Below are 23,220 nucleotides of genomic sequence, written 5' to 3'. Positions count from 1 at the left end.
CAAAGTTGGCTAAGTGACAATGTGTTTTAGTCTGGGGAATAGTAGAGAACCGTCTGCCTATAGAAATTGGAAAAAAAATACTTGGTGATCTAATAAGGTATAACTAGGGATCATGGGATGAAATTAAGTCGAGGGAAGTTGGCTAAATGTCAGGAAAAAATATTCAAACAGTGAGGTCTGTCTATTATACTGTGGTGTAATGTCCCAAGAGGACTGGTAGAAACCCCATTGCATGAGTCATTGAAAAGTCAAATCACTTGAGAGTATACCAGAAAAGATGACCTAATAAGATTTTTTTTCTCCTCACCTTCAGTTTCTGTGGTTTAAGTAAGAAGCATATAGCGAATTGTGCAGCTGGATCGACAGCTGGGAGTACTGGCACACAGAACTTGTATTTGCTAACGAATAGATTTTTCTGGGTGAAGGGATACCCCACAGTTTTGGCGAGCACTGAGAAACATAGCCTATTAATCATTCTCACATCCTTCTTTGCAGACATGTTCTTGGAAGGTATACATTTTACTGGCAGATGTATAATCTGGGAAGTTTTCCAGATTCATCCAACAAGTTAAAATGCTCATATCTCAAGATGTTCAAACTGTACCACAGAAACACCATTTTGTAACCATTGCAAAAATCAGAGCTTTTCAGGTAAAAATCTGTCTGCTGAATGGGAAAACAAGTCAATTGACAATGTATAGGGTTTCTTCTAAACTAGACCGTTATTTGCTCACAGATCAAGGAAGGAAATGATTTGAGCCCAACTCTTAAACAGACTTAGTAACATAAGTAAACAAACATGGATTTCAGTGTTTTAGAGTTAGAAGTTCTAGAAACCAGAACTAGAGAAATTCCTGAAAGTGGAGCAGAGAAATGAGAAGTCCAAAGTGGAGATTTAAAAACTATTCTTTGAATCAATTCATTTCTCATCAAACCATCATGGAACAACTCAAATAGTGCTGGAAGTTTCTGATCTTTGTTTTGGGTTTTGCCAAGGCCCAGCGACTTACACAAGAGAGAGGTTTATAGTGCTTGTTAAAAATGAACTTGGAAACAACCTTGACTAGGGTACAGCGACTGCTATATCACAGAATGTGTTATTCCCCAACAGAATATTTTGAGCTGATCTTAAGGGTGTAACTGCAAATCAGTCACTGAAAGGGTTAAAAACCTTACAGCACTGGCCTTTATGATGAACTCACGGTGCTACATGTTTGTTTTATTCAGCCTACAGGGCAGTTAAGCTGATGCAAGAAGCTTTCTGAATATTCATTTAAACAAATGTAAACTCCCTCTGGACTGATTTAGGGTTCAGTCCTGCAGTGGTGCTGAGCGCGGGCCCCAATCCCACAATTTAAGCATATGAGTTGTCCCATTTCTGTCAATGGGAAAACTCATGCTTAAGGTTTTGCTGGATTGGAGTTACAGTGCTCAGTCTAAAAGGGTTTGATACTACAAGATGCTATTAGACTTAATTGCTCAGAACTACAGCATCTTCCTTTAAGCAGAACTTGCCCTTGGCTTCAGTAGAGAGTTCCTTAGAACTGGGTGGCATTATATTCCTCTAGTCTCCTACCCACTTAGCAATATGAAATGCATCTCCCACCCCCTCTTACAAATCACTTCTGAATTTAGACTGCCCTGCACTTGGTGAGCCAAGTTGGTGTAACTCATACCAAAATGCCCGAAGATAAGGGGATAGCAGGAAAAGCAAGGACAGCAGGTGTAGTAAGATGATTGAAGTTGGAGTAACTTAACTGTACCTTTCTTTCATGATAAGCAGGGGCGGCTCTAGGTATTTTGCCGCCCCAAGCACAGCAGGCAGGCTGCCTTCGGCGGCTTGCCTGCGGGAGGTCCCCGGTCCCATGGATTGGGCGGCACGCCTGCGGGAGGTCCACGGAAGCCGCGGGACCAGCAGGCATGCCGCCGAAGTCAACCTGCCTGCCTCCCTCGTGGCGACCGGTAGACTGCCCCCGTAGCTTGCCGCCCCAGGCACATGCTTGGCATGCTGGTGCCTGGAGCCACCCCTGATGATGAGGCAGCTTGCAAAGGTGAAAGCTTACCAACTTAGACTCCTTTCCTGGTCAGTACATGTGTGCAAGTGAGCCTTAGTCTCTTGGATTCAGCAGGACTCCCTGACTGACTGTTAGGGAATCTAACCTAGCCCATCAAACACATCAGCCCTGAAACTTGGCCCAGCCTTTAGCAAGAGTCTTTCCATTTATGTGTCTCTGTGACCCAGGATGCTCTTGGTTCCAACTGTGCATAGAGTTTTACAGGGATCCACTGGGTTTGGTATATGTACAATAATTCACTAAAAGGTGGCATGTGAGGTCTCTAATTAGAGCCAATAGCCTCCTGGTCATCATCGTCACTGCAAGATGTATTCATGAATATCCCTACTTAAGGGGTTGTCTCTACTGAATTATGTTCCCAAGGCAGGTAACCAGTAGGTGACATGTCCTGGGGAGGTTCCTTCAAGCAGGAGGTAACTGTTCCTTTCAAGCAGGAGGTAACTGTTCTGTCTGTCTGCTTTGTGTATTGGGCATTGTCTGCCTCACAGTGGAGGCCTGTTTGCATCCTGAGCCAAGTGCTAATCAAGAGATGGTAAAATTTTCGAGAGGAAATCTACAGGAAGAAATAAACAGCAGGAGGATATCCTAATTGCCCGTAAAGGCAATGGATTGTTGGGGCATGTCTGGGGGTGCAGAGGTATTCACTGTGTCTTGTACTGTGGAGGAAAGTTGACAACTTGACTTGTCTCATGAATGGAAGATCACAAGCCAAGCCTGGTTGTAAAATGCTGGAAGGACATTGGGTGAGGATTACTGAGTAACACATGAAAGCATCTAGGAAAGTAAGGTGGGTGAGGTGGGCAATACATTTATTGGACCAATGGCTGTTGGTGAGAAAGACAAGCTTTCAAGGCACACATTCTCACCAACAGAAGTTGGTCCAATAAAAGATATCACCTCACCCACCTTGTCTCTTTAATACCCTGGGATTGACATGGCTATAACTACACTGCATACCTGAAAGCAGGGGCGACTCCAGGCACCAGCACGCCAAGCATGTGCTTGGGGTGGCAAGCCGCAGTGGGGGGGTGCTCTGCCGGTCGCCGCGAGGGCGGCAGGCAATTTGCCTTCAGCGGCATGCCTGCGGAGAGTCCAGTGGTCCCACGGCTTCGGCGGACCTCCCGCAGGCATGCCGCCGAATTCGCGGGATTGGGGACCTCCCGCAGGCAAGGCGCTGAAGGCAGCCTGCCTGCCGGGCTTGGGGCAGCAAAATGCCTAGAGCTGCCCCTGCCTGAAAGAATTGAATTAAGTAGATCTAGGGTCTAGAATGCATGTGTATTTTAATATGTAACAGTTTGTTTCCAATACTGCCGCTTGTTATCACTTGAATCTCTTCTCTTTGTTAAATAAACGTATACTCATTTTCACTATAAACATATCTAAGTGCTGTGTGTTAAGCAGAGCAGTGTCTGAGGTAGAACTGGTAGAGCTGGGCTATACTGCCTTCTTTTTTTTTTATAAAGCAGCGAAACTGTGAACACTGTGAGCATCCTGTGAACTGAGGGCTGGACACTCCAGGGAGATGCCTCGAAGGCTTGTGTGTCTATTGCTAACCTGCAGAGACAGGGCAAGGCCTGTGTAGGTCTAGCGGGGAGCGATTGTGTTGTCTGCGGCTGGTGGAGTTGGGGAGCTGACCCCTCCGGCAGGCACAGACAAGGCTTCCTCATGCAAAGGGCAGGGGTTAGTGAGGTGTCTCACAGCCCTGGGGACCCCCTGGGAAAGCGTCACACCCTCCATGGCAATTTCAGGCATTTCCAGTTCCTTTTTTGTAAAGGGGCTACTATCTGTCCTTCCTGGCGTCTCTCTTTTTCCCCTTCCTCTCCCCTATTATACCCAAAATCAGAGTGAAGAAACCTGCCTTGGAAAGCCCTGCCAGGACAAATGAAGTTATTTCTCTGGTGTGCAGGGCCTCATGTATGATAGAGGTTCTTTGCAGAGCCGCTTAATGTATTGGTGGGATTTAAAGTTGTGCTGAATCTATTCTTCGGGGAGTCAAGGAAACATTCATTTGAATGCATTGTCTCCTGCTGAGCTGACCTTCAATACCCTTCTGAAATGCTCTGCAGTTTTTCAGCTGTCTTCCTTCTATCCTGCTTCCTCAGTTGCTAATAAACCTGAGATATTCTGTGTGACCAGAGCTGATCTTCTTCAACCTTGATACTTTTCTCACAATGAGGTTCCTGCCAAGGCTGCTGCACTTTGGTACCTATGGCTTTAATTATTCATCCTCTTTATCATGACTTCTAGTTCTGACAGGCAGTTGCCTTCTGTATGGCCCCAGTGACTGGGCACTCATTTTTTGGGCTCTCACACACTAATTATATCCTAATTCTTATATTTGTCTCTTCCACAGGAAAGTTCCCATAACATCAGACTGCTACACAGGGGCGGCTCCAGGCCCCAGCACACCAAGCGTGTGCTTGGGGCGGCATGCCATGGGGGGCGCTCTGCCGGTCGCCGGGAGGGCGGCAGGTGGCTCTGGTGGACCTCCCGCAGAGGTGCCTGCGGAGGGTCTGCTGATCCCGTGGCTTCAGTGGAGCATCCGCAGGCACGTCTGCGGGAGGTCCACTGGAGCCACGGGACCGGTGACGGGCAGAGCGCCCCCCGCGGTGTGCCACCGTGCTTGGGGCGGCAAAATGGCTAGAGCCACCCCCGTTGCTACAGTCTGTATCCCTTGCAGAGGCCAATTCTCTTAATCACCATGTTATTGGGAACTAATTATTTTATGTTTTAGCTTACAAAATTAGGAAGACTCTAACAGTCCTAGCTGCTCTTATTGCAACCTTGTGATCCTAACACATGTGCCAGTATAATGGTCGTGATTTGTACCGTCTGCTGCTCAATAGCAGATACCTTAGAGAGTTGAGGTACAAGGACCATTGTGGTGCAGCTCCCACAGATTAGCTCTGTAGTATCAACTCGGTTCTATCCCACTGGGGGAGCTTTTTGAAAGAAGAAAAGGAAAATCACCGTAAAACTGATCCTCAATCTTTTCAGATTACTGTACCCCTTTTGGGAGGCTGATTTTTGTCTTGCCTCCCCTCTCCCCCAGTTTCACCTATTTAAAAACTACTTGCTTAAAAAAATCAAACATAAAATACAGAAGTGTCACAGCACACTATTACTGAAAAATTGCTGACTTTCTCATTTTTACCATATAATTATAAAATGAATCCATTGGAATATAAATATTGTACTTACACTTCAGTGTACATAGAGAGCAGTATAAACAAGTCATTGTCTGTATGGAATTTTAGTTTGTACTGACTTTGCTAGTGTTTTTATGTAGCCTGTTGTAAAACTAGGCAAATATCTAGTCCCCTGGAAGACCTCTGTGTACCTCCAGTTGAGAACCACTGCCTTAAAATAAAAATTTTTATAAATGTACTACAGTGCTAATCTCCAGCACTGGCCACCCATCAACACGTAACCCTCTGTTGTTCCCTGGTCAACTGTTCTTCTGTTTGGAGCAATGCATTTATTACTTTCATTACACGTTCTTTGAACTATAGGTCTGACCTTTGCTGGATGTGTTTCCAAGTCAGAACTTGGAGCCAGACCCAACACAGCTGGGTCAAATCGCTGAGCTCAAGCATAATCCCCGTAAACCTGATTGGGGTGAGGAATCCTGCAGTTCAGTTCTGAGTTTAGGACATTGGGTTACATCTTTGCCTTAAATAAGCCCTTTGAGGTATTGCCCATCACTCGCTGAAAAATGAGACATGGGAATAGTTGTAATTAGGATCCTGCTCGCACTGCAATAATTATAAGATAAAGTTTATTAAGCAGGGTTATTTATTAGTCACAGCAATCAAAGCTACATTTCAGATTAGTCACAGGCAGACCTGACAGAACATGGATGTTAACATTAGGCTTCCAATGTGTTTAATTTGTAAACCTGTCATATTTGTCATGGTCGCGAGAAATGGTGTTAAATTGCTTTTTCCACAGCTTATTAGTGATAACCTTTTGGATCTGAACAGCTGCTATAGTCTTTGCTATATTTCCTGATTTCTTTTTTTCTAAAACAAGATTATTAAGATTTAAATCAAGCTCATTAGAAAGAGAAATTGGGGTATTATCAAATTTAAATTAAGAAAATTCTTAAATTGCTTTGGAATGTAAAATACCATGGGTAATGTATCTCATGCCTTACCTTAAATCCTCAAAGCAAGAAACATTTATGCTTCAGCTCACAAGAAAGAACTCAATCCTTCACCTACTGAACACTACGAAGTATGGCATTGACATCAAAGTTCTCAAAGTATGCAAGATGGAATGCTTTGTTTGCAGCTAGCACTAGTAGTAGGTGTTTGAGAAAATAATTCTCTGGGAATAGAGTAGAACAAAACTTTTTTCTATGCCCCATTTCATGACATATGGCATGTTATACCACTCTGGCCATGTTTGTCATGCCAATTTTGCCAGCCTAGGTACATTACCCAGTAGCCTCTTTGTAAGTGTGCAGCTCCATTCTCACCCTTCTTTGAACAGCATCTACACATGCTGGGTCAGAACATCAGCTGGTGTGAATTGGTATAGACCCATTGAAGTCAATAGAGCTGCTGATTTACACCAGCTGAGGCTCAGGCTTGTGATTTAATCCAAGCTTGGTCCCTCATTAGCTTGGTAACTTCAACAAAATCTCAGCCTATCCATATGTGTATTGTTCCTCTGCAGCCACTTCTGTCCTGAACTCCAGTTTCCTCTGTCTAAAGAGCCACTCCCACTTCCCTACCTGCAGAGCAGAGTGAATCTTCAGCATTTGCTGCAATAATTAACACTTAGCTTAATATTGCTCTTTTCATCCATGGCTTAATTTGTCCCTCGTCTTGCCAGGACTGAGTAAATCTGCTGTGAAAAGTGACATTTGTATGCTTGTTGATATCACTTTTCACAGCAGACTTAGTAGCTAGCTGGGAGGCTTTGAAAAGTGATATTAACATACAAGTATCACTTCTCCCAGCAGCAGGCTTACTAGCTAGCACATTTAAAAAAAACAACCAAAAGAAACAATGACAATGTTAGTGCACCACAAATCACTGATTTTCAAACTGTAAGGTGTGCTTCCCCAACAAAGTCATCAGGCAGGTAAGGGCTGGGCCAAGGCAGCAGCGTGGACAGTGCACAGGGAATCCCAAGTGGTGAGAAGTCAGGGATTGCAGCCCTGCCCTGCCCCACTCCACCCCAGCAGCAGCCAGCTGCTCTCCACCTCCTCCCTTCCCAGACTGCTAGGGACTCCCTGCATGCCCTGCCCTGGATACCCACCTGGCTGTAGCCCTGTGTACTTTCAACCCTACAGAGCCTGTGGGAGCAAGAGGCTTTGGGCAGGGGGAAGGGAGAGCAAGGAGCCCCAACCTGCTGCATGCTACATTGCCATGGGCTTCTGAGGGGTGGAGTCAGCCAGATCCTGCTGCCACCCCAGCATTACCCATGTACTGCCTTTGGTGAGTTACCTTCTGCCCCAGACCAGTGGTAATGGGAAGGGTGGGGATCTTATGTGACTCCCATGGAGAAGAGGCCATGCCTCCCAAAAATGTTTGGTAACTCTGTACTAAACCATGTTAGCAAGATTTTTTTTAAAACCTCTACAAGTAGGTGTGCAAGATTATCAGTACAATGCCACACCAGAAATTGAAGTACAGGCACAGATACTCTCTGTGAGCCTGATCCAAAGCCCACTGAAATTAATGAGAAGTGAGAAGTCTTGAGCATTGGATTGATCCCTGAGGCACTCTGAGTCTGCCTGATGAGCATAGTATAAAAACTTGAGTATGAGGGAGGATGTTACAAACTCCAAACTACTTGAGTTAGAGATGAAGATTCTGTTGAGGTATAAAATGCCATATACTGAAAAGTATCATCATGGCAGAGCAATTACATGTTTTAAATCAAGAGGCAGGCAGGATGTCACTAGAGATGGAGTCTGTCATTGCTACGTCACCACTTCATAACCATGTATCACTTTGCATTTCTGCTACAAGCTGTGAACAGTGTACCAAAGAAATAGAGGATTTCCAGCCCAGAGTAAATGGGCACCTTAATTGTCTCAAAAAAATGCTGCAGAGAAATAGAAATTAGTAATGGAAAAGGATCGGTGAAATAGTTACTCTTCCCTACCAATGCAAGATTGTGCCCTAGAATTTTGTCCAGTTTGTTCAAAGATCTCAGCCGATGGAGCTCCTAAGAGTTTCCTTGAGCGAGAGCTGAATACATCTCATTTATCATGAAGCTTTGCTTACTATTCAGCCTACATTTTCTTATTGCTAGTTATACCCTTTGAACCACCTTAAATAATTCTTCCATCATGGTTTTAAATGCTTCAGCTATGCTCTTCCTCCCTCATCATCTTTTGATGAAGCTATACATATCTTAATCTTTTCTTCTAAGAAATTTCTCCAGTCTTCAAGAAGACAGGTTGAAAGGATTTCCGAAAAGGCTTGTCAACACTTGTTTAGTGCTGGTTAGAAAAGGAAAACAAGAATTCACAAACACGTTCAATGATCTTACTTCTCAAAACAAAATTTGACTAGCTCTAGCACTGGCTGAGGAAAAACAAGAGAAATGTATGTGAAGGTCTCAATTCTCCCCCCCCACCCAATTTTTGTCAATTTGGAAAACTTCAACTTGTTCTATTTCTGCTAATTCATTGTCATTTGTTTAGTGTTGTTCTCAAGTTTCAGTCCACTTGACTTCAATCCAAGCCAACTGTAACTAACAGTTCCAGTAAGAACAAAGGAATTGCAGTCATGTTTCACTACAGTCCAGATATGTTACATGTACTGCAATGCACTCCTCCACTCAGGCTATGCACACACACAGGGCTATGTACATAATGAGGTAGGGATGTGCTTCCCCCAATCATGTACACGTGCTCATGCTAGTTTTCATTGAGCTAGTGCGAGGATAAATAGCAGTGTAGCTACAGTAGCACAGGTAATGGGGCTGTGGGGGCACAGCTGAGTACGTACCCAGTGGTTTCAGGGGGGTTTGTACTCCACATGGATCAGCCAGGCCTCCATTGCCACCACTGCTGTTACACTGCTACTTAGACTAGCATTAGCTTGATGACAGCTACGTGTACACAGGCAAGGGAATCAGACCCCTAACTCATAGTGTAGACATAGCCAGACACACGTTATACCAGTATAGTAAAAGTGGTACAACATCCCCCACTGTTGATGAAGTTATACCAGCATAAGGCATCTTTACATTGATATAATTGTTTATACTAGGGGTTGTACAGGTATAACTATTTTGGCAAGAAAGACACACCCCTAACTGTCAGTTGTAGTACCAGTAGACAATCTCTGTGTAGACCAGGTCTTGGTGCCATTACAGGGATGTACAGAGATGGGAAGGGAAGATGTGAGTAGATTCCCTTCATGCGGCTGCACTAGGGCCAGGCAGAATTGCAGTCCATGCACTTGAAAGTTTGGCGCTGAGCTCTTTGCAAAACCTGGTCCTTAATTTCCAGAGCTTTCTGTAAAGAGGCAGCAATGCAATCAGGTAGGATACAAAACAAAAGCAGCTGTCAATTCAGTTGTTTGCATACTGCAAACTTGCTATTTAATTTGGTCTCTTCCATAGAAGAACAAGTAAGGAGACTGAGTTGTAAAAGCAGCAAAAGACTTTTTTTGCTAGGTAGTATCATTAGGGAGCAGAGAGACTACCTTTAATATATCCCTTAATCAATTATTTAATTCTTCAAACAGGGTCAGGATTGAGTATATATACCGAGCAATATTTCTGTTCTCACAAAGTTTTTACTCTATATATGAGGATTTTTGTTTTCCAGTTTGTTAGGTCAGGTTGCCATTGTGGAAACCAGTTTAACAGATCTAAAGCAAACGTCTCTGCTCTGGGCTTGATTTATAATCTTAAACTGACAGTAAGAGCTTTAAAAGTAATTTTCTGCAGTACCCTTATTAGTAATGCATGATTGTCTCTAGGCTTAGAATGCCATCAGCTTGGCGAAATGCACATTGGCCATCTCACATTCATTACCAGGAAGAATAAAAAGTTTTCACAAGTACCCAACTATTTTAATAAGACTATAAAGTTCAAAGAATTAGGTGCTGTGGATTGTGTGGTAAGGTTACCATTACAGATTCATCAGGCAATTTAAATTAACATAACAATGCAAATTTTCTTCTTCTGAAAGAAAGATCAGCAGCTGCTCTAAAATGAAGTGAATTCTATTCTTAAGAAATACATTTCTTGTTCTCATTGGCTAAGGCCAATGGCCACATCATGGTCTAACAGTAATAAACACTCTTGCAGTGACACAGCAGCCCAGAATTCTATTATCTTGTAATATACCTTGCTGTCTGTAGGTATGAAGTCCCATTCCACTGGGTCTAAAGTCAAGTTTGACGTGCTGGGAAGTAGCAGACAAATGAACCAGAGAAAACCTCTTCTGCCTTTTGCTGATGTGGAAGGTCATGCTTTCTTAGGGGAGGTAAGTATGGCAGTGTCAGACCTTCTGGAATGTGAACTGCACTTGACTGCAAAGGGAAGCTTTTCTGGAGAGGCCTCTTGAGGCTAGAGGCCAGGAGCTGCAATGGTTCATTGTCTGGCTCTTTGAATGTGGTGGCCTCAGCTGACTGGGTCACTGTGGGAGAAGAAAGTAGGGTTCTAGGTACAGTAACTCCTCACTTAAAGTCATCCTGGTTAAAGTTGTTATGTTGCTGATCAATTAGATAACATGCTCATTTAAAGTTGTGCAATGCTCCCTTATAACGTTGTTTGGCAGCCGCCTGCTTTGTCCACTGCTTGCAGCCTGTTGGAGCTAGCTGGTGGGGGCTTGGAACCAGGGTGGTCCGGCAGCACCCTGGCAGCCCCCCATCAGCTCCCCGCTCCCCTAAGTTCCCTGTGTGGCAGCCGCCCAGCAGGCTATCAATTGCCGGGCAGTTCAGCTGTCCCTCCCCCCACTGCCATGTGCTACTCCTGCCCTCTGCCTTGGAGCTGCTCCCTGGAACCTCCTGCTTGCTGTGCAGGGGGGAAGGAGAGAGGGAAGCTAATGTCAGGGTGTCCCCCTGCTCCTGCCCCTCGCTTACCCCATCTCCATAGAGCAGGGGGTTGGGGGGACACAACAGGGCTCAGGATAGAGGGAGTTTGCTGGCAGCAGCTGCTGTCTCAACTTGCAATCTATTTTAAAAGGCAATGTACTTAGAGTGGGGTCAGCGTACTTAAAGAGACAATGAGCATCTCTCTCTCTCTCACACAAACACAGGGTGTGTATCTCTGTCTCTGTCTGCCGTGCTGTATCCCCTCCCTCCATTTGTGCTGCCTTGTAGAGTGTGAGGCTACATTAACAACAACGTATTAACCCTTGAGGGCTCAACCGAATGCTAGTTCATCATTTAGCAGTAAAGCATTCCCTGGGAAATATCCCTCCTGCTTTCACCCTCTAACTTCACCACCTCAACCAAGCTTCACAATCATCATTGCTGTGTACTGTATTAAATTGTTTGTTTAAAACTTATTCTGTGTGTGTGTGTGTGTGTGTGTGTGTGTGTGTATATATATATATATATATATATATATATAATATATGTAATATATTATATATATATATATATATATATATATATATATATATATAATATATGTAATATAGTCTTTTGGCTGGTGAAAAAAATTTCCCTGGAACCTAACCCCTCCTATTTACATTAATTCTTATGGGGAAATTGGATTAGCTTAACATCGCTCACTTAAAGTCACATTTTTCAGGACCATAACTACAACGTTAAGCGAGGAGTTACTGTACTAGAGCTCAGGACACGAACTTCCTACCCTGGCACAGGTTATAGCAATGTGTATGGTAGGTCATGCATTAAGGCCCTGATTCAGCGAATCACCTAAGCATGTGCTCCAGTCCCATTGACTTCACTGGGAGTACTCAAGTGCATTAAGTTAGGCACTTCTTTGCAGGATTGAAGCCTAATAGTTTATTCTGCATTCTTTGGCTGTGCAGTGCGAACCCAAGTGCCTTCAACTCTCTCAAGAAGTGCACTAGCAGCCTACCCGTTTACTCCCTGGAGTGGCTTATTGCTAGTAGAGTATGACCTTGGAATAGATTGTTCCCTGTAGTTAGCGTCATGAAAATTCATCTCCAATCTGGCAACTTTCAGGAACTCTAGACTCTCCAAAACTTACTTGTTGCTGCAGGCTTGCACCTGTTACCCATTTGCTTCTGTAACAGATTTGTCTGTACAATCCAAAATTTTTGAGGGGGAGGAGAATGGGGGGAAGGACCATAGCAATCTATTTGTGCTGACAGTTACACATTTAGATGTTGTTGAAACTTGTGTTTATTTGCAGTTTGTTTGTTTAAGCTTTGTATCAAATGGGAGAAAAAAGACCCCATTAGAAGAAAAATACTTGAGGTTTCTGTGTTTTTGTAAGAAAAATGTTAAGACTATTTCATCTTTTCTTTAATAACTGAAATGTATTGCCAGCATTATGCCCCTGCTGTCAGTATATTTCTCTGCAGTGTGGGTCATTTGTCTCATTTTGTTTCATTTACAGTTGTATGGAGTCTTTGAAAAAACAGCTTTGTATGCTTCTGTCATGGCACTTTGTTGCACCAATAAATCTTTAATCTGCTCACTAAACCACAGTTGACATTGAAACTCTTGATACAAACATTTTGTGTGCATGTATGTGGAAGTCTTCCCCGGAATCTGTTTGAATATCTTTTGGCAAATTCTAGAGTAGAAGCTAGTGAGCTGCAAACACAGAATTAGGTCTGAGCTCACAAACTGTACAAATTTGCCTGTGCAATTTCCTTATGCCAGCTTCTCTAAATATAGACCTTGAGACAGAGCATGCTAATTCTTAGATGTGTGTGTTGAGTCATGCATAACCATCCTTCAGCAAGTTAGGTAATAGGTAATAATTGGAGATATACCAATAGAACTGGAAGGGACCTTGAAAGGTCATCTAGTCCAGCCCCCTGCCTTCACTAGCAGGGCCAATTTTTGCCCCAGATCTCTAAGTGGCTGCCTCAAGGATTGAGCTCACAACCCTGGGTTTAACAGGCCAATGCTCAAACCACTGAGCTATCCCTCCCCCCCCAAGTTGTGCTTCTAAATTTACTAAAGCCTGATTTTTGGTATCCTCACAAGTTTATACCTGCTTTGCAGCAAGTGTACAGATAATCTGCAGTGTAGAAAGCGGGAGAAGCTAACACTCTTGGTGAGGCTGTATGAAGAGTGGAAAAGTACACACAACATTCTTTCTACATAAACACCGTCTTCCCCTCCACAGAAAAGTTAATGCGTCCAGGGGGAGATGGCACAGGAACCAGAAAATCCTCACTAAGCAACATGCAGCACCCTCACCATCCTCAGCAAAAACAAAATTAATGTTGCCTATAAGCAAAGTTGACTCTCACTGTATCCTTTGATTCCCTGCTGGAGGCAGAGAAGAGCAACATTAATGGTCCTACCATGGCTATGAGAGCTGGAGAGCATCATGAAGATTCCAGCACAGATGGCTTGGGTCCAGATCTCAGGGGTCCCCTGAAGGTAACTCATTTTTGTCCTCTAACTCCTGGCTGGGTTCAGGGGAAGAGGGTGGGGAGAAACTTTAGACTCCTAGGTGAAGGCCAGAAGGGACCACCAGATCATCCGATCTAACCTTTCAGATATCCCAGGCCGTCAACACCTCCACACTAACCCCATCAGCCCAAATAAGACCTAAGTATTATAACCTACAGGAGACTGGACTGTTATGTTCCACAGGCAAAGAGTAGGAGAGAGTAAGATGCACCAGCACTCAGGACCCCTACAGTGGCAGGGAAATGGAGTGAGCTGCACCCAGCTACTCCTGGCAAGTGACCCACACTCACATGCTGCAGAGGAAGGCAAACCCCCACTGTGCCCCCCCCCAAGGTCACTGCCAGTCTGATTTTGGGGGAAATTCCTTCCTGATGTCACATAGGGTGATCAGTTAGACCCTGAGCCAGCCCAAGTCAGGCAAGCACCTCAGAGTGCTTGGTGCCACCTCAGAGCCCTAACCCTCCCCGTCCCTGATGCTTCAGAGGAAGGAGATACAGAATACACTGCGGGGTGGGGGTGGGGGGGAGGATAGAAACAGAAAAGATTGTCTGCATTGAGCATGATCGGTTCCCCACAGTGCTCTTGTATACCAACTGAACCTCACAGGAGTCAGGTTACTGAGGAGCTGAGGATGAACAGAGCTGTAGAGCCAAGCAAGACATTCCTGGTAGTTGCTCCTCCTTGCTGCCAGAGGGAGCTGTAACCCCCAGGCACCAGAACAAACCTCAGGTGGCACTTTTGCCCCCATGTTGTGTAGGCCTGGGTACAGGATAGATGGCACAATGAGGAAACACTGGTGCACTGTCTACACTAGTATTGCACTGCCCCAGCAGCGCAGCTGCATCTGTGATAGCAGAGTGAGATATTTCCCAAAAGAGTCTAATATAGACTCTTCAAGGGCATGGAGGAGGATTTTGCAGGGACATAGGAAAGACTGACACAGGAATCTGACTCAGAGGTTGTTAGACAGATAACAGACTTGAGGGGATGTCCTTCGATCCTGGAAGCTTGACAGATTGGACAACTGGGGACACAAAACTCAAATGTCAGAACTTTTCCTTATTTCTCTACTGCATCTTCAGGGTTCACAGACCACGTGGGCAAGGCAAGGGCATGCCAGACCTAGGCATATTTTCATACCTCTAATATTTGGTTTCATTGAATCTCTCCATGTTGTAATAAGTTTTAAGACAATTCAGTCATAGGCTGTTTGGGAAATTCAGACATTTTCCTGTAAAAAAAACCAAACCTTTGATCTCTGAGGAAAGTTTTTGATGGAGAGTCTGCAGCTTAGGCCAGCTCTTCCTCAGAGAAAGGGATCCAGTCCCTTCCCTTAAGTAGTTGTCTTGATTCTGACTCCACTTGAGCCTGAAGCATAGGGAAAAGCAGAAAGCCCTTAGGAGACCAGAGCTTGAGGTGGAGCTTTTCACTGAAGAGCAAGAGTATTGAGGTACCTACTTGAACTAGTGTGATGAATCACCCATGGGTCAGGAGAGGAAAGTGTGCTGAGTTTGTCTGAATCTCTGCTGACTGCAGGGCCAAGGTTCCAGAACAGCTGGATGTTGAAGCAGCTGTGCTGAGTGCTTATTAGAACCCAGTAGGTGCTGGACCCTGTAGGGCCTAACAGCCAAAGCACCTTAAGCACTGCACCAGATGCACGGTGCACCACAAAGTACTATATCAAAAGAAACAGTGTGATGTCCCTCAGCACTCTTGTGACCCCACAATGGTGACCATTCACTTGGACTGTGTCCAGTTTCTCTCACAAAATAAACATGGATACGTATGGATTTTAGACCAACTTTGAAAAGACAAGGGAAAAAATACTTGATGTGTACTTTTACTGATGCAGTTCAATGAGTTTGTGCTATAAGGGATACAAATTTGTGCCAGAAACAGCTGCTTATTTTTATTTTAAATGAAAGCGGGAGTTGGATGTCAGTGGAGAAGGAGGGGAGCTGCAGGAACTGGAAGTGAAATGATAAATTCCACCGGCTTTGTGACATGTTTATGGTCTGAACTGGACCTGCAGAGCCTGCTCAGCATGTACCCAATGGGTAGAGTTGCCTGCACAATGGGAGGAATAGCAGAATTAAAATCAGCATGCTGCATATAAAATATGTCACACAAACTTGAGCAAGGGATGATCACCTGCTTAGTTTTAATAAGTCCAGTTGCAGTTACTCTCTTGGAGAGAAGGTAGAATCAGAATCAGAGGACCGAAGTGGTTTCAGGCGTCACAAGGACATATTGAATAGACCTTTCATTCCACAATGCTCCTACCTCCATGTTCCATGAAGGTAGGAGCATTATCTGTAGGAAGGAAGAGTCAACAGGAAGTCAGTCTGCACACACATGGCTAGAATGCTAGGCTGCAGCAGCTCTGTAAATAGTTGATTTAATAAAGATCCAGTTTAGTTTAATAAAAATGGAGTCCTGTCCTATTACCTAGAACATGGTACATGGAAGATTCCAAACTCCATGTTACTACTTCTTCATAACACTATTAGTCATGCCACAACTGGCCTGTGTGCTGCTAACAGAGCTCAGAGATTCTACTTCAGGATCTGCTTTGGGGCAGGAATTCACTGGCTAATGGCTGAAACAATGTGGAAAAAATGTAAAAAAAAATGTTGCAAGGGTCACTCATTTAAAAATCAAACCTTAATTACTTAATGATAGAACAGAAGGGCAGGTAAGGCTTATTAGTCTATCCTTGCACTAAGGGAAGTATATGATTGGATTAACACATGTAAGATACTATACAAGTGCTAAATAGGATCCTCTTCATATCAAGTAAACATAACATGAAGGTTACAATTGCATTGTACAGGCATGATAATCAAAGAAACAAGATTACATGGATATGCACAACAGTCTTTTAGTAGGGATGACTTTTAAATTTACTAATCACCACCATGGAGAAACACTAGGAAAACAGACTGCTAGCCTAATGAGAAATATGTACAGTCGTAGTCCAGGTTTATCCAACAACTTACTCTAGAATGTGAAATAATATTAGGATGAGAGCTTAGGAAAGTCAGTGAGATTTTCTTCTTATCTAATGAGGAAATGACAGAAGCAGGTTTGGCTTGATGGAATTTGATAAGTCACTGAAATGTAACGATTGGATAGCTCAGCAGCTGCAGTAACCCTGTGCACCCTGTTACCGAGTAGAGTCCAAAGCAGGGCCCAGGTGCTGATCAGAATTCCATGCTGCACACCCCAGACCATGCACTATAATGCACTATAATGTTCATTTGCCATTGTAGGGGCTGAGTTACTCGACTAAGGCCAGAGTGCTCAACACATTGAAGCATCAAGTCCTATTACACAAAGAACCAACAACAATACGCATTCTATTTTCCCAAAGAGTGCCATACCTTACTGAAGAAATTGAGGGTGAAATCATTGTCTTTCAGGTAGGAGAATCCCTCCCGTCTCTTACTCATGGGCTTACCCTGGTATCCTTTCCAGTGGCGTAAGATAGCACCACCTTCCTTCAAGTTGTCCTCCCCCAAAGTGCTTGTTCGGTCAGTACCTTGTTGTATACACTGGAAGAGTGTTGGGTGTTTGACTATTTCCAGTATTGGCTGTTTTGGCTGTTGAAAGGGTTAAGCACGATGAATGCTTGAGTGCAACACCAGCTTGTGGAAGGCTGGCCCAAATGTCAGCTGCCTCACTAGCTGTCCATCTCCATGGTTGGTCTGCGCTGGTGCGGTCTCCACTACATGCCTTACTCATAGAATCAGGGCATGTTGATGCTTAAAACGTTGCAGCAGCACAGCTGTAGCACGTCAATGTAGATGCTCATGACAGCAGCGGGAGGGGTTCTCCCATTGCTGTAGTTAATCCATCTCCCCGAGAGGCAGTGGCTAGGCCGACGGACGAATTCTTCCGTTGATCTAACATTGTCTACACAGGGGGACTGGTTGGTTGTTTCTCTCAGAGGCGTGGATGCTTCACATCCCTGAGCGATGTAGCTCTGCTGCTGTAAGCTCCCAGTGTAGACCAGTCTTCACATTCTCGCCAAACTGCATCTCCCTAGAATAAGGAAAGACCCAGGCTAAAGCCCTTCTTTGTGATATAAGAGCACAGCCTCAGTAGTCTTCAACCTGCAAGGGGCAAGACTACAGTGACTACTAGTTTGAGAACACCTGTCTGTTACCCTGTTTCCCCTCCCCTCCCTTCACCTCTCATTTCTCAGTGTATTGACCTCGTGCTTTTTGTCACACTATCAGAATATGGCTTTGCTGCAGCTTCAGTGGGCACAACTGTGCTACCTTTAGTCTAGTTTACAGGGCTAAAAATAGCAGTGAAGGTGCAGCAGCACAGGCTTCAGCACAGGCCACCCATAACCCTGAGTACATACTCGCATTCCTAGCCCACACTAGGTCTATGCCACTGCAGCTCCATTGCTATTTTTAGCCATGCAAGCTAGAATAAAGGTAGCCCTGGTATGCCCACTCCAGCTGCAATCACATCTCAGATTGCAGTGACATAGCCTTAGAATGTGTGCTCTGGGGCAGGGGTGTGTGTGTGTTCATATAATGCAATAGGACACTGGGGTCCTGATCCCCATTTGGCTTCATTAAGCAAGTGATAACCTCTGTTGAGTGACAACCCAGTTACACAAAATACTCAAGGTACAACCTGCATCCCACTGCCATCTAAAAGGGACCTGATTTTGCAGCCTTTCATCTACTAGATATCTCTTGATTTGAATTCCAACAGGGCTGCAACATTAGACATAAGCATGAAATCTGCATCTTGCCATCTCTCTATGTGGCATGACAAAGATCACAATCCAAAAAGTTATTTCAAATGCATGCTCCACAAGTAAACATTATATAACTGGGACTAGGACACTGCAGTGCAGTAAAGCTTCCCTGAAAGATCAAGGACTCAAGCAGCTACTCTGTAAGTGCTTACGTACCAAGAAGAGCAAAAAGTAGCATCAGGTTTTAACTTATGCTTCTCTAAAGATTGATTTTTATGCTTCAGTCAGCCTAATTAAATGATTTTTCCATAGTGTCACCAGATGGGAAAAGCAATGAACAGTGTCAGTAATGCAGATAATGCATTATAAGGACAGGCAGCCACAAAGATATATTTTTTGCACATAACTGATGTAAACAAAACTGTCACTTTTGGAGGGGAAGTTTATAAACAACAGGAGAGGGGTTTCATTTCTTACTGTCTCCTGGTGACATACTGCACAGAGCTGAGAAAACTGTAGAGCTTGGCAAATAATTCAGTGAATAATTTGATGAATTTCACCTCGTTTCTAGTTGAAGTTTGCCTACACGAAGCTTCTGATTTTCTCTAGTTGATGTGCTATGCAAGATTATTCAGTAAGGCCAAGATCCACAAAGGAGGTGAAATCATTTCAATCAAAGGAATTTAGGAGCCTATAAACCTTTGTGGGTCTGGGCCTATGTTTTCCACAATTAATTCTTGAGGCCTGATTCTCTGCTGCCTCATTGTTTACACCTGAGCAAGGCAGGTGCAGAATGCTGCCCACCAATTTTACTGACGTGTAAATGAGAATATGGGCAGTAGAAAATCAGGCCTACAGGTAACATAGCTTTGTTTGTGTACTCACTGGTTGATTATTTTTTAAAATCAGATTTCCTGCTGTAGTTTGAGTTCAGAATTTGCTTTCAGAAAATATACAGTAACTCCTCACTTCATGTTGTAGTTATGTTCCTGAAAAATGTAACTTTAAGTGAAACAATGTTAAACGAATCCAATTTTCTCATAAGATTTAATGTAAATGCAGGGGGTTAGGTTGCAAGGACTTTTTTGGGGGGCAGACAAAAGGCATTATATTCTGTACAGTGCTGTACTGTGGTGGGGAGGTGCCCCTGGCTTAGCCCACACAGGCAGAGCCCACTGCAGACAATGAGGCAGGCAAGGACGCTAGGAAGCACCTTGCACCGCAGCAGCTTCCCCCCAGAAGAACAGGTGCTGACTGTGCCGGGGGATGCTCCCGGCCTGCCTCTTCCCATCCCCGCTCCACTCCACTCCAGGCCCGCCTCTTCCCACCCCCACCCCCACTCCACCTCCTCCCCAGACCACGCCGTGTCCCCGCTCCTCCCCCTTCCTCCCAGCGCTTCCCTGCTGCCAAACAGCTCTTTGGCAGCACTTAGGACTTTCTGGGAGGGAGAGGGAGGAGCGGAGATGCATCGCTTCATTTTGGACCCTTCCCTGGGGGGAGAATTCTCTCTTATCTCACCCCTCCCCTCCGTTTTTCATTTTTTTCTCCATTCTCCTCCTGGGGCTCAGGGCTGGGGGTGCGGGTTCTGGGAGGGAGTTAGAGTGTGGGATGGTGCTCAGGGAGGGGGTGCAGGAGGAGGCTCAGGGCTGGGGCAGGCTGGAGGTGCAGAGCACTTATCTGGGGCAGCTCCTGTTTGGTGCAGGGCGTGTGCAGGTGGCTCTGCGCAGCACAGCACCACCCTCATGGCCGCAATTCTGGGAGCCGCAATTCTGGGAGCTGCCCCCCCCCAGCAGGCAGGGCCACCCAGAATGCAGGGGTTTGGGGCTGCAGGGCCCTGGGCTAAGGGGGCCCCGGGGCCCTGGCCTGCAGCTCTAAAGCCCCTTTCAGAATGCCAGAGCAATGTAGTTTCTGGCACCAGGTTTCATGCGACTCCACCTAGCTACCCCACATCAAGTGTGAATACATTTGCTGTTCCCTCAATCGGCCCTGGGTGCACAGCATACGTCTTCCGTTAAAAACAAATGTCTAAAATGACCCTAAATCCAACTTGAAAAGAGCTACAGCTATTGTCACAGATCTACTCAGGATCCACCTCTTCAGAGCTGTGTAGATGCAGTGCTTTTTAAAGCAATATCGGTCAACAATAAAATGTAGGACTGCTAGAGGCCAAATTCAAAGAAGATAAACTGAACAAATGACAGAGAAAATTTGAAGGACATAAAAACTAGCCTAGTGTGAAATTTCACACCAATAGTCCATCTACTTTTAGAGAAAAATAGGAATTTATGCCCTCTTTTAAGTCTCTCTTAGAAAACATCCCCAACTATGGAGTTACTGCCAGTTACCTTCATAATGCAGCACCTAAAGAACAGCAAGCAGTTACAGAGCAGCTAGAAGGCATGTTCCCTACCCCATAAAGCTCAGGGAACGCTGATCCTGTCAGAGACCACTCGCACAGACCCTTGGACCAGCCACACAGAACAGCTTGCAGAATCTGAGGCAAATTGTTTCTTGCCAACAATGAGTGAGGACAAAGGAGGAAGTGTGAGGAGACAAACAGGAGAGGGGGGAGGGAGGAGTCCCGCCAATTAGATGTGGTAATTTATATTTGTTACAAGAAAGTCTTTATGCTCTCACTATGTGCTTGTTTAATAGTAATGGTTTATAATCTGACTTTAAAAATCTGTTTCACTCAGTTTTCCTGTGCTACTTCCCTCTAGCATGGTGGTTCATAGAGCTGAACAAACATACAAAGAAAGAGCTGAAGTAGCACCCAGCTCAAATTGGGCTTCCACTGTACTCTGCTTTGTACATAGAGTGTGAGACTGAGCCAGAAGTCTACACTCTAAACAGACAAGACAAGCAGTGGCCCAAGAAGCAGAGGCACAAAGGTGAAGGGACTTGGTCAAGGTCTCACAGCAGGTCAGCTGCAGAGCAAGGAACAGAACTGAGCTCCTCTGACTCCCAGTCCAGTGCCTAGTCACTAGACATGAGTAGCATGTGATAGTTAAATGCATTATTAATTATACTTGGTTGCAGGAAACTTTTGGACACTTGCCAGATCATTATATCAAATGGTTTTATGAATTGTTATACAAGGGTTTATACATGATTTATAGTTTAACCTTTAATATCAAGGTTGATACTTTAATATTGTTTAGAAGGATTATTCTTTGTCTATCAGAGACTGTTTCCAGTTACAGACAGATAAATAAGCTGCCGAGTTGCTTGAAAATACTGAAGTTTAAAAAAAGGGGAAAAATGAAACATGATTCCCACTCCAGGCTGTTGCAATTGAAATACATCTTCATTTCTTCAGTGAAGCAGCTTAATGCAAAAACAAGATTACAAACTGTATACTACCCAAAATAAAACCTCAAGCCACTAAGTCAAGTAGGTAAGTTATAAAACAATGTTCCATCAACTACTATTAAATATTCAAATAAACACCATAAAAAATTCAGGAGGAATTTATGGGGACTTTGGCTGCAGAGAGTAAAATTTTTAAAGCTCCCTAACCCCAAATCAAACTACACCATTTGTCCAATCTATTCCAGGCATCAGTCAAAGCCACATACAAATGTCTTGTAAAAAAATAAATTCTTATATCTAATGGACGCAGTGTGTAATTCATCTCCAGCAACTGAATGCATTCTGCCATATACACATAGGCGTCTTCAAGCGTAGGATCCCTCTCAGAGAAGTGATATAGTGCATATGACACTGATGAAATGGAAAGGGAATAGTGTGTAAACATAGATCAGTATTTGAGTGAAAAGAACAAAGGAGTTTGCTGGTGTTCAGTCTAGAATGCTGTTATTGCCCTGGGTGCATACTGTATACAGTACCAGTGACAAGGGAATGATAAATTGCATGAGAGGAATTGGGGAAGTTCTATAATAATATGATTGTGTGGGAAAGAAATTATAATGGCAAGAATGTGAAAGAGGAAAGGGAGGCTGCTATAAAGAGCATCAAAGAACAGAGCATAATCTAGAAACTGATTTAACTCACTCTTGTTCGTGGTATATGCTTAGTGGAGAAGTTGTCTTTAGGAGGGATTTGAATGGCATCCAGTGTTAACTTGCTTTGAAAGCCTCTTTCAAAGCATTAATTTCATTCTGTTGCTGTCTGGTATTGTACTGCATTGAATTTCTATTGTTTGAAGCAGAGGCTTCCAGCAATGAACAGAGGTGAAAGATGGGTCACAATTGTCTACGTGGCTGTAGCGAACATAAAATGTCCAAAGCCTGGTTGCCCTTGAAGAAATGGCTAGAAAATAGCATATATCCATGACAAACAAAAGCAGCATGTACCGTAGCTTCACGTTACCGATCCACTATATTCGTCCACATGAAAGTCCATGTTCTGCCACCCTTAACATTGAACAGTGCCTTACTCCATGAGTAAGGGACAGAGACAGGTAGGAAATGTGAGTAATGGTGTCAAAGTGTGTTCGTGTAAGCTTTGAGTGACATGAAGCAGATACAAGAAGGGAAAATAGTCACTATCTTAAGCAGAATGGCGTTGATCAGGTTTAAGTTGTGCACTGTGGAAGCTGAGCTGAAACATCAAAGGTCCGAACACAGAGGAGTTTAAGATAAAACATGGAAAACATTACAAATCAGATTTTCTAGTGAGAGATCATACAAGGTAAGTGTGATTAAAGAGTGAATTGTCATTGGAAGATGTATTTTAATACATTCTTTGAGCTGGTGTTCCTTTAATCGAGCAACTGCTCTAATAGGTATTGCTACACCAGTCTATGTAAAGCTAAACCGAAACGCTTTTAAAGTAATTGAGAAAAAAAAGGATCAAGATCCTTAACTCTATCAAAATAGAAGCAACACATTTAAAA

General features: G+C 44.1%; 1 protein-coding gene across 4 annotated transcripts in view; it reads left to right on the top strand.

Annotated features, from left to right (window-relative positions):
* Positions 1–23,220, top strand: part of LOC120372461 — a 66,579-nt gene that overhangs the window by 31,846 nt on the left and 11,513 nt on the right. For 3 of the 4 annotated variants that reach the window (XM_039489612.1, XM_039489613.1, XM_039489611.1), the window contains exons 2-4: positions 10,412–10,536; positions 13,502–13,609; positions 16,915–17,064. In XM_039489612.1, the coding sequence (XP_039345546.1) occupies positions 10,414–10,536; positions 13,502–13,609; positions 16,915–17,064 (381 nt within the window). In that variant the 5' untranslated portion in view covers positions 10,412–10,413. The remainder of the gene's footprint in view (positions 1–10,411; positions 10,537–13,501; positions 13,610–16,914; positions 17,065–23,220) is intronic. The other variant, XM_039489614.1, reaches the window with a different exon arrangement.

Source organism: Mauremys reevesii, linkage group 9 (genome assembly GCF_016161935.1).
Source record: "Mauremys reevesii isolate NIE-2019 linkage group 9, ASM1616193v1, whole genome shotgun sequence".
In the NCBI taxonomy this organism is placed as follows: domain Eukaryota; kingdom Metazoa; phylum Chordata; order Testudines; family Geoemydidae; genus Mauremys; species Mauremys reevesii.
The sequence above is the reverse complement of the archived record's forward strand: the minus strand, read 5'-3'. Positions and strand labels throughout refer to the sequence as shown.